At 37.2% G+C, this 12,224-nt stretch overlaps 1 protein-coding gene across 3 annotated transcripts in view; it reads right to left on the bottom strand.

Moving 5' to 3' along the window:
- Positions 1-11,979, bottom strand: part of RFC3 (replication factor C subunit 3) — a 49,737-nt gene extending 37,758 nt beyond the window's left edge. For all 3 annotated transcript variants that reach the window (XR_007155216.1, XM_047873671.1, XM_047873685.1), the window contains exons 1-4: positions 11,807-11,979; positions 9,083-9,220; positions 5,427-5,494; positions 3,098-3,195 (exon numbers count right to left, since the gene is read on the bottom strand). Coding sequence is in view for 2 of the 3 variants with exons in the window: in XM_047873671.1 (XP_047729627.1) it covers positions 3,098-3,195; positions 5,427-5,494; positions 9,083-9,220; positions 11,807-11,893 (391 nt within the window). In the remaining variant the exon portion in view is untranslated. The remainder of the gene's footprint in view (positions 1-3,097; positions 3,196-5,426; positions 5,495-9,082; positions 9,221-11,806) is intronic.
- Between the last annotated feature and the right edge of the window lie 245 nt (positions 11,980-12,224).

The following is a 12,224-nucleotide window of genomic DNA, read 5'->3' as shown; positions in this document are numbered from 1 at the left end:
AGGTATGGTGAGAATAATTTATTTTATGTATTTATTTTTAAGTTTATTTTGAGAGAGAGGCAGACTTCATAAACGCAGAAGAAGGGCATAGAGAGAGGGAAAGACTCCCAAGAAGGCTCTGCGCTGACGCAGGGCTCAATCCCACAAACTGTGAGATCATGACCTGAGCTGAAATCAAGAATCAGGCGCTAACAGCATGGAATCTACTTGGAATCCTCTCTCCCTCTCCCTCTGCTCCTCCCTTGCTTGTGTTCACTCTCTCCCAAAATAAAAAAATAAACATTTAAAGAAAAGATGTTAAAAGAAAATTCCAATCACACTTAAGAAACACTAGGCTAAAATGAAGTCAAAGATGTTACTTTTTTGTAGAATTCACTGCAGTCTTTATTATATTTATATGAACCAAAACTCACCAAGACAGAGGTACTAGGCTATACTTCCCCCAAATATTTTATCTCAGAAGCACATTTCTGGGGAACACTTTAAATCTTATCATGCCTAAGAATATACTTTGGAAAATACTGATGCAAGAAACAGAGCCAAAAAGAATAAAGACAGCTGGTCACATGTACTGTGAGATTCCACCGAGCCATAATAAAGGATTGACTTTAAAGTGTTTCAGGAATACTATGCAGCTAGACCTGAATGCAACTATTTATTGTATTTTTCATCATATTAAGTTATTTCTAGAAGATGGCAGTGGTAGCAGTGTAGATTTGAATCTCTCCCACAAAAGTAGAAAGATTCCAAGACCAAAGACTCATGGACAATATTTATACCAAAACAAAGTGATAGGTTTTACCTAAGAACTCCCCAATATGAGCAAATGAGAACAAGCAACTATGTGTGGGAGGGTGGCAAGAATGTACCATGTTTCTGACAGCCTTTGGTACAGAACCCAAATCCAGGTACCTATAAGAACACACTGTGAAGTATAATGGGACAATTTGAGAACAGCACCCACAGGGTTCAATTTATGGGTTAAAGCAAAGGAACCTGGATGCAACAAGGTTTGACAAGAACAGAACACTGAAAACAAAATGAAGCTCCCCTCTAAGACAATCCTTCACAGTGAGGAGAAATTCTAGAGATAGAATCCAAATGGAATAGGACAGGAAAAATAGAAACAAGGAGACTGATCCCAAAATCTAACAAATAGCACCTAACGTAAAGTACTACAGACCAAATGATACAAAAATAAGTCCTTGGTAGGCAGAAAACAGCAGCATATTTTAAAAATTAACACATCATGACCAAGTGAGGTTTACTCTAGGAATAGAGAGCAATTTCACTAGAAGAGCCAATAATATAATCTACTTGACCAACAGAGCTAAAAAGAAAAATCTTAATACCACATTCACGGATGCAGAAACAGCATTTGAAAAAATTTAATACACATTCACATTAGGTACAATCAATAATATACAAACTGATGCTTACTTTCTTATTTCTTACTATGATCAAATAGATACAGGGACGCCTGAGTGGCTCAGTCCGGCTAAGTGTCCAATTCTTGATTTCGGCTCAAGTCATATCTCATGGTTCGTGAGTTAGAGCCCTACGTTGGGCTCTGCTTACAGTGCGGAGCCGGCTTGGGATCCTTCCTCTTCTCTTTCTGCCTCTTCTCCACTCGAGTATGCGTGTGCACATGCATGAGTGTGCTCTCTCCCTTTCTCTCCCTCTCAAAAATAAATAAATAAGCTTAAAAAAAAAAATAGATACACCTCAGGCCAAAATCCAGCAACTAAATGGGGAAACCCTAAGGCTCTCCTTCCAAAGTCATGACAAGGATGTCCACTATCTTAAGTACTATTAAACACTATACTGGAGGTATTGGTAAACATAATTAGATAAGAAAGAATGTTGAAAGCCATACAAATTGGAAAGGGAAAAAATTATCTCTATTCAGAGATGATATAAATATGTATCTGAAAACTCAAAAGAAACCATGGAAAGGCTATTACAAACAATACAACAATGAATATAGTAAAACATAAAATTAAGATATAAACATCATAGCTATCACATATAAAAGTTAGAAAACGTAAGACTCCATTTACAGTAGCAAAAAATAGATAAATGTAAATTTATTCTGAAATACAGTGAACTAAGGAAGATAAAAACCAGCTGAAACATGCATAGGCAATTCACAAAACAGTAAAATGAGCAACAAACAAAAGAAAAAAATTATCATACTAACTTAAAGAAAAAACAAACACAATTTATTTTCTCCATTCAAACTGATAAAGATTAAAAATAATTGACCACAATGGTGATAAATGTCAAGGAATAATGGCACTCCCAAACACTTCAGATGGTAGTATAAATCGACCTTTTGAATGAAGAATTTAGCAAAATTGTATCAAAGGCATTAAATTCTGGCATATTTATTATCACAAAATCTTCTATGAGAACGTACACATACATGTGCATACAGGTAATACCGGAAGGTAATGACAAAAATGTTAACAGTAATTGTCTCTGGATGGCAAAATGATACCTGATTTTGTTTAATATTTGACAATAAACATGTAATTTTGGTCCTAGGAACAGTTACGCTTTTTTTTTTAATGTTTATTTTTGAGAAAGAGAAAGACAGTGTGAGTAGGGGAAGGGCAAAGAGAGAAGGAGACACAGAATCTGAAGCAGGCTCCAGGTCTGAACTGTCAGCACAGAGCCCGACGCGGGGCTCAAACTCATGAACCGCGAGATCATGACCTGAGCCGAAGTCAGTCGCTTAACCAATTGAGCCACCCAGGTGCCCCAGAATAGTTCTACTTAAATCATGTTATTTCTTATTTTAAATAAAGTGTTTTCATTACTCATCTAGTTCTAAAATAACAAATGAGTGGCATAAATTGTCCTCTTTCCACCAAAATTCAATTCCATTAGGCTACAACCTCCCACGAGCAGAGAGATCATGCCTGTCTTACTCACTTTTATGTCCAAAACTAAGAGAGCATTAATGCTCAGTATAGAACAAGTTAATAAATATTCGCTACATAGATGGAATTTATGTTTCCCCACTACATTTTCCCTTATACTCACTATGTACCAGGTCAGTGTTCACCTTAAAAGAAATATGTTTATCACATACCTTTAAAATCTCTTTGAGAGTTTGTTTCAAGTTGCTGTGATTGTGCCACTGTTTTCAACATCTCTTGAATTACTACCCGGTCACTATTTCCAGCATCACTATATAATACAAAAATAATGGTAAATATAGACTCAGGTATTTAGAAAGTATTATCCCTTTAATCTGTTATTATAAGAAAAACATTGAAGATTTTAAGTGGTTAAAATATTAATCAAAATTATTCACACCTAATTACATTCACAAAACTTTCAAAGTGAAATAGTTCAGGGTCATTAAAATAACAATATTCCAATATTCAATTACAATATGATAGATAACACTGAAAACGGTAAACATGTTCTTATATTAAGTTTATTTTTACTTAAAAAGAGCAACAACTGGGGCACCTAGGTGGCTCAGTGGTTGTGTGTCCAACTTCAGCTCAGGTCATGATCTCACGTTCACAAGTTCAAGCCCCGTGCTGACAGCTCAGAACCTAGAGCCTGCTGCAGATTGTCTCTTTCTCTCTCTCTCTCTCTGTCCCTCCGCCACTCGTGCTCTGTCTCCCTCTCAAAAATAAACATTAAAAAACAAAAAGCAATAACTAATACCTAAGTTTATCAAATACTTTAATACTTCTGTACTGACTATAGTTAGTATCTAGTTATAGCTAATTTCTCAATCATCTGTAGTCAACTCAAAATGTAAAAATAACTCTGAAACAAAAAAAAATTTTTTTTTAAATTTTTTTAAACGTTTATTTATTTTTGAGACAGGGGGAGACAGAGCATGAACAGGGGAGGGTCAGAGAGAGGGAGACACAGAATATGAAGCAGGCTCCAGGCTCTGAGCTGTGAGCACAGAGCCTGACGCGGGCTAGAACTCACGGACCACAAGATCATGACCTGAGCCGAAGTCAGCCGCCTAACCGACTGAGCCACCCAGGCGCCCCTGAAACAAAAATTTAACCTCCATGCCTCTTCTCCACCCAAATAGTAAAGGTCTGAGAGAGAACAAGCTTAGACAAGTCTGCTCCCAGCACTAGCAAGGAGCTGATTCAGGGTCTTGGCAAGATGATGAGACAAGCAAATGGAATTTAAGATAGTCAGAACTCTGTAAACTACTGACGTATGATAAGCATTATCTGTCATTTACACCTACATTATTGCTTTAGCATCTAAGTCCTGCACCTCACAAACCAACATAAAGTCACCTAGTTAATTTAGGCTGTCAATTTCAAACACGTGAAAAACAATCAGCTCAATCTCTAATGGAATACTCTTGCCACAGAAGAACTCGAGATGAGAAACAGGGCAAAAAAATCAGCTTTAGTTTATTTTCCCAAACAGCCATCAAATCTTTCTTAATTCACTAATATTGTATCAATATGCCTCAAGTGTCTCTTATGATCATTTCCTAGTCAAGAATCAAAAACATTTCCCTCTGTCTATGAAATTACCATTTTTCCCTACTTTTCTAATCAGACCCTTTCTCACCAGTCATATTTCTCTTAATTTTCTTGGACACATATAAGGAAAGTAATAATGCCTAAGCTGTTTTGAAAACTACATATAATTATCCATGTAAAGTAACAGTGCCTGTTACTGAATACATATTAGCTTATAACTATATTCCTCCTGCTCCATTCAATCTTGATATAGATGTTCATCCTCATCTTTGTGCCACTGCCAAAAAGGTTGCCTTTGCCTGAAGATGTCCTTGATTTTCTTCTCCTTCAAGAACATACCAGGCCCCAGACAAAACTGAAGCTTTACTCAACTTTGCTCCCAAGACAATCACTTCTACACTATTAAGCAGTACTACACTGCCATGGCATGAGTTTTCAATGTGTCTCCCAACAGGAGCCTAATCTTTGATTAAGTCATGATAAATAATATAGACATTGGTTGGTGGACTATTATAACACACTTTAATCAAGAAACTGAAACAAAGGAGAGGCAAAAAAAAAAAAAAAAAAAAAAAGATTTGGTAATCCAAAATATATCCTGAAATATTCACTCCAGACATTACAAACTTTTTAGCCATACTTTATTTTGCTATCAGTTCTGCTTGAGCCAACAGAACAAAAATTTAATGACTATGAAATGTACTCTGTATAAAACACTGAGTTCTATAGAGCAAGAAAACTTAATTATTAAACTTATTTGACTCAGAAGTCAGAGAAAAGGGGAAATGGGAAGGTTATAGTCTCCCTATTTCACAGTGGGCATCTTTACTTTTACATATTGTACATATGGTGTTTCCACACATGATTCTATTTCAAGAATGGGTTTAATTCTTAAAAAAAAAAAAAGAAGAAAAGACTTGTTTCTATATAGTAGAAACCTACCTGGGATTAACTTCAAGGTGATAATTGCTCGCAATAGTGCTAATTTCAATTTTCTTTTTAGATGGAGTCTGTGGACAAAGAAAATAAATGTTCTGAATGTGTAATTACTGGCTATTTCTCCTCTTTTCTCTGTTTCACTGTTTGTTTTCAAAACAATTTATTCTTTTTTTTTTTAATTTTTTTTTAATGTTTATTTATTTTTGAGACAGACACAGAGCATGAACAGGGGAGGGGCAGAGAGAGAGGGAGACACAGAATCTGAAGCAGGCTCTAGGCTCTGAGCTGTCAGCACAGAGCCCGACGTGGGGCTCGAACTCACGGACCGTGAGATCATGACCTGAGCTGAAGTCAGACGCTTAACCGACCAAGCCACCCAGGCGCCCCTAACAATTTATTCTTAATAAAAAAAACTTCAGATAACCACCAAGAATATTTTAACTTCATTAACCCCATTTTTTTCTCTATGTGCAGATGAACGTATTTCTATATAAATTGGGTCATATCACACATCCTGGTTTCTACTTTTCCCTCTATCTCCAGAAATCTACAAACCATCTCATTATGAGTGATCATCCCTGTAAACAGTCTGCATATGTCCTTGCATAGACTTTTCCATAACACACAAAAATAAACACATAGATATGTATCTATTTATATATATATATATTTAATGTATTTCTATAGAGTGTGTTTCTTGTAAAAAAGTTATAAAAAAAAGAGTCAATCATACCCATTTCTCTGTGTTTTACTTTTCCTAGTTAACAATGCATCTACACAATTCCCCTCAGATACTGGTGTAGGTTAGTTGCATATGACCTATAACATGGATGTCCCAAAGCCAATCATACTGATGGGCATTTTGCTTCTTGCTTTTTGACATCCCAAACTATCCCACAATTATCATCCTTCTCCATACATCTATCATGTACTGACTTCATTTCTATGCAATAGATTCCCAATAAAGGATTTGCTGGATTGAAGGGGACACATTTTCTAAATTTTTATGTGTATGTATGTATATATGTATAATCAGCCTATCTCCCCCCCAAAAAATCTAACAATTCAGTTTTCCACTAGCAACAAATACTCTTGCCCAACATTCCCTTCTGGATATATCATGCCTTTAAGTTCTGCCAATTTGATAACAGACTCACTGCTTCTCTTTAACTATCAAAAATGACAAACATCTTTACACACATTTATTGGTCATTTATATTTCTCTCTTATGACTCTTTTATTCAGTTTTTTACCAAGTTGTCTTTCATTGTCAATTTGTAAAATCTTTTATCTAACACATTCCTTTCAACTATTTTTTGACAATCATTTGTTTTTCTACTGATTCTATGTACATTATATTCTATAATAGGAACATAAATTTATATACATCCAAGTACATATTTCTTTTTTTCTATCACTTCCTTGTTTAAAAACTTTTTTTGGGGTGCCTGAGTGGCTCTGTCGGTTAAGCATCTGACTTCATCTCGGGTCATGATCTCAAGGTCCATGAGTTCGAGCCCCGCATCAGGCTCTGTGTTGACAGCTCGGAGCCTGGAGCCTGCTTCAGATTCTGTGTCTCCCTCTCTCTCAGCCCCTCCCCCACTCTCGCTCTGTCTCAAAAATAAATTAAAAAAATTAAAAAAAAAACAACAACAACTTTTTTTAACGTCTATTTTTGAGAGAAAGAGACAGAGTGCAAGCAGGGGAGGGTCAGACAGAGAAGGAGACACAGAATCCGAAGCAGGCTCCAGGTTCCGAGCTGTCAGCATGGAGCCCATTACGGCTCGAACTCACAAACTGTAGGATCATCACCCAAACCAAAGTCACTTAACCAACTGAGCCATCCAGGTGCCCCTGCCCCTTCCATGTTTTCTATTAAAAGGTATTCTCGACCTACAGGCTGCTCATATAGTCTAAGAAATTTAGTGCTTCATTTTAACATTTAAGTTTTTAATTCGTCTGGAACTCATCTCTGTAAATTATGAATCATAGGGATTCAACTTTATTTTCTTCAGAGTAGTTAACTAGTTATGCTAGCACATCTTGCTAACTCGGGTTTTTAATACTGATTTGAAATAGATTTTCCATCGTATTTCTGGGCTCTCTAATAAGTTCCACTGATCAAATTCTCTATTCCCATGCCAATATACTATTGTTTTGGTTAAAACAGCCTTACAATATGATTTAATATCTCATAACACAAGTCCCACTTCAGAAATCTTTTTTGTATGGTCTCAGAAAGGTATTCTTTCATATGTACTTTCAGATCATTTCATGAAATTAAAAAAAACAAGTTGGATTTTAATTCTAATTTCACTGAAATTTATACTGTAACTTGGGGAAAACAGATATTTTAAAATATTAAGCCTCCTACCTGAGAACTTGCTGGATCTTTCCATTTGATCAGCTTTTTTTTCCCTTTTATAAGGTATTACAGTTTTCTTCCTACAGATCACACACCTTTCTTGTTAAATTTGTCCCTGAATATTTTATAAGAGTTCCCACCAGGATGTACCACAAGCCACCTTAAACTCAATGTGTCTAACACAAGCTCATCAATATTAGCTCAAAATCGATTTATCTTCCTAAAGATTCTATTAATAGCACTACTTACCATCCAGTCACTCAGCATTCATTTTTTCAGTGCCTAATATGTACAAGATGCTACACCACGGGCTATGAAGGATATAAAAATGAGTAGGACATGTTCCCTGCATAACTTCAAAACAAATACAATCTTCTCAAAAAAAAAAAAAATGTATGATAAACTATAATGAAGGCAAAACAAAGTAAGTACTAAAAAGTATAAGCTATAGGTTAAAAAAGGAAAAACTAGGGGTGCGTGGGTGGCTCAGTCAGTTAAGCATCAGACTCTTGATTTAGGCTCAGGTCATGATCTCATGATTCATGGCTTCAAGCCCCGTACTGGGCTCTGCGCTGACAGTGCGGAGCCTGCTTGGAATTCTCTCTCTCTGCCACTCCCCTGATCGTGCTTTCTTTCTCTCTCAAAATAAATAAATAAGCTTTAAAAAAAAAAAAAACTTAAACAACAACAAAAAAAAGGAAAAACTAATTCTAATGGGGTTGGAGAGGGGCACACCAAGAGAAGGTAATTTCAACTGAATCTCAACCACTGTCTATAAGAAGAGTATGAACATGCACTGCATGGTACAGGCTGGAAAGCTCAGCCAAGATAAATCATAGGAATTCTCTGAACATCCCAGAGCTTCATGCTTCCTTGTCTAATCAGTCAGCTGTCTAATCTTTATTAAGTTGCCTGATTCCACATTTAAAATTTTTCTCAAAATCATTGTTTTTCCAAATCCATTATTGCTCTCAGAATAATGAACTGTAGAGACTTGAGTTCCAGTTTCAGCTGAGGTACTGATTTGCTAGATAATCTAAAATAAATTCCACTGCCTACATTTACCCCAAATCTCTGGTTGCTCATATTTCCTCTCGAACATAACTGACTTTGTTCTGGTTTTAACAGTTAGGTCTATAAATCAGTAGCTCTCAATCCTGTGCATCTGGGTTATCTGTGAAATTCTTACTTAAATCACACATTGGGCAGCAATGGACAGGGCCATGGGAATATATATGATAGGACTGGAAATCCCTCCTATAAGTATTTGGAGGCCTCAAAGCAAAATGCTTACTGTGATGGTCTGATGTTCAATTCTCAATTTTTCCACTCCAACACCATAAAGTTCACGTAGAATACACATAATCCTTGTCTTTTTTCCAGCACCTGATGGTCCATACACTAAGAGATGAGGAAAATCACCACATTGCACCTGGGGGGAGGAAAAAAAGAGGCATTTTCCCTAGTCAAACAACTGCTCTAGAGAGAATTAAACTACTTTTTTAGGTATCAAATATTTTGTGTCTCCACTTATGAAACTTCAAAAATATGTATGTATGAGCCTAGAGACTTTTATATTTATTTATTTTTATTTATTTCCTTTTTTCTGAGAGAGAGACAGAGCACAAGTGGGGGAGGGTCAGAGAGAGAGGGAGACACAGAATCTGAAGCAGGCTCCAGGCTTTCAAAAACTCCTAGAAAACTTTTTAAAATAAAAAAACTTTTACTGGACCCCATCCATGAGATTAAGATTCAGTAACTAAGAAATGATGCCTGACTTACTTTGGGCTATAGTCTCTTTTTTAAGAATTGAATGTATGTGGTTTATTTGAAAAATAAAGGAAAACTTTGTAGGGGAATAAGAAAGCAAAGCAAGGAAAGGAAGGCAGCCAAGGAATGCATTATCTGCTTAACCACTCTGGGCATCTGCAGTTTAATCCTGCTGGGGATACTCTTGAAGCCAGTGTAAAAAAAAAAAACACCACAATAGGGGCGCCTGGCTCAGTCAGTTAAGCGTCCGACTCAGGTCATGATGTCACCGCTCGTGGGTTTGAGCCCACATCAGGCTCTATGCTAACAGCTCAGAGCCTGGAGCCTGCTTAGGATTCTGTGTCTCCCTCTCTCTCAGCCCCTCCCTCGCTCTCTTTCTCTCAAAAATAAACAAACATTGAAAAAAAAATTTTTTAAAGAAAAAACACACCACAACGTTAACCCACCCAAGAGGTGGGGAAGCTGGAGTACAATACGCTCTCTCTCATCAATCCTTTGATGCAACTTGCTTGGGAAAGTGGTTCAGATTAAGGAAGAGTATCAATTACCAGGCATTTCAAGTCTGCTTAGGAGTGTCAGCAAAAGAAAGCCTTCAAGAAGCACAGATCCTGGAAGCTGGAAGTCAATCTGTGTGCATTTATAAGTCAAGAGCAATGGGATGGAGTAGGGCACTGACAGTGCTGCAACAGAGTACAAGACTGTGCTTTTAAAAAACTTCCCAGGTGACCCTGGTGATCAGTCACGTTTGGGAGTCAGTGCTAAGAAGGCTAAAAAAAAAAAAAAAAAAAAAAAAAAAGACAAAACAAACAAACAAACAAAAAAAAACACAACACTGAGAACACAGGTCTTAACCTCAGGGGCATAAAATCTTGTGACAGAAGTTTCTAAGTAAGCATTATAGAAAAAAATGAAATAAGTATCTTAACAGAAAAGCTTATTGGGGTGAATTTTAGTACTTTGGAAACTCATCTATGTCTCGCACTGAAAAAAAAAGTATCAAGGAAAGGAACTATTCACCTGAAACAGTGCCTGGAAAATAGCAGGTGCTTCACAAATACCTGTTGCCTTTGCTTTTTAAACTCCATCTAGCCAAAAACTAAGGGTATGCTTTAAATGTTCCAGTTTTACTAAATTGTAGATTCAACAGTAAAACAGTTGAACAGTTTTTAAAAGCAAATCTATAAACATCCGAGAGCAGTATATTAAATTTTTGTCCAAAATATTTACTCCAAATTCTGTATAACAAAAAGACAGCCATAGAAAATAAAAGGTGTCGTTTGCCTAAGAAAATCAAAGTGAAAGCTATGGTGAGAAAATGCAATTTGTCTAGAAATGGAAGTATAGAGCTGTATACAGCTGTAATAGAGCTTAAACTACCATAGATGGAATACCAATAATTTAAAAAAGGAAAAAAAAAAACCTTCAATCTCACAACACTATCAACTTTTCCAATGACTCTGAATAAGGATAGAGTTCTTTTTTTTTTTTTCATTATTTCTCATTTTTTTAAGTACTTACCAAATAGTACCTGTAACAGAAAAAAGGTGGGTACTGAAGAACCTGAGAGCTGAGCAAAACACTTCCATTAGCATATGGTACTACTTGGTTCTAAAAAGGAGTGAATAAATAGCTTACACAGACAATAGATTTTTCTCAAGACCCTTCTCCCCTCTCCATTTCCTAAAATATTCAGTTTGTTTCTCAGAAAACATTGCCATTCGACACTTATACCAACTACAACACGAAAATACACATCAGGATGGAGAAAAGAAAAAAAATCTATTAGGAATTACACTCAAGGACGATCTAATACAACCTTTTAAAATTAGAAATGACCTCTGAAGTTAATAAATAAAACACCCTCCTTTTTATAAATAAGGGAAATGACACCAAGAAATTTTAAGTTACCCTGTTAAAAAGTAAAGTCAGATGATGTCACTTCTCTGCCCTAAACCTTCCATGGCTTCCGATCTCACCCTATAAGAACTTACTGGATCTGCACCTCCCCCCGCCCCTCCCTCTGCCCACTATTATCCAGCTACACTGGCCTTCTTGAGGTTCCTAGAATAGGCCGGACACACTCCTGCCTCAAGGAATTTGCATTTGCTGTTGCAAGTGCACTCTTCCCTCATTTTCCTCTATTTCAATGCTTTCTCACTTTAGGGCCTACCACTCCTTAGGGGCTTGAAACTCCCGAGATGGGGGCCTACCCTCTCCCCGCTCTCCCTGCCCCGTTACGCGGACTCACCAGGTTGCGCAGCTGGGCCGCCTGCTCCTTGTGATAGTCTAGCCGTCCCAAAGAGCAGGGACGGTACTTGTCCACCCAGAGGCTCATGCCAGCTCGAATTCCCGGGGTCGGCCGCTTGAAAATCCCGCGCGCGGGCGCTCTCTCGGTCCGCACGCCGAGAGAAGTTCTCCCGCGAACTCCAAATCTCGCGACGTCACTTCCGGCCCTGGTCGCTTACGCGACCAAAGAACTAAAGACTACGGAAGCTGGGTCGGGACAGTACTAGCCGCAGTGTTGGTGCCGTCTGGTCAATGATGTTCATTGTCTTATTAATCATTTTTTTGTGTTGTTCTTACCCTCTATGATAGTCCAAAAATTACCAAACAAAATTGGAAATTCGGCTCCGGGCTTCAAATACAGATACTCAGAGGAGCCATGT

This window comes from Prionailurus viverrinus, chromosome A1, assembly GCF_022837055.1.
Source record: "Prionailurus viverrinus isolate Anna chromosome A1, UM_Priviv_1.0, whole genome shotgun sequence".
Classification (NCBI taxonomy): Eukaryota; Metazoa; Chordata; class Mammalia; order Carnivora; family Felidae; genus Prionailurus; species Prionailurus viverrinus.
This window is presented reverse-complemented; position numbering and strand designations above follow the sequence as displayed.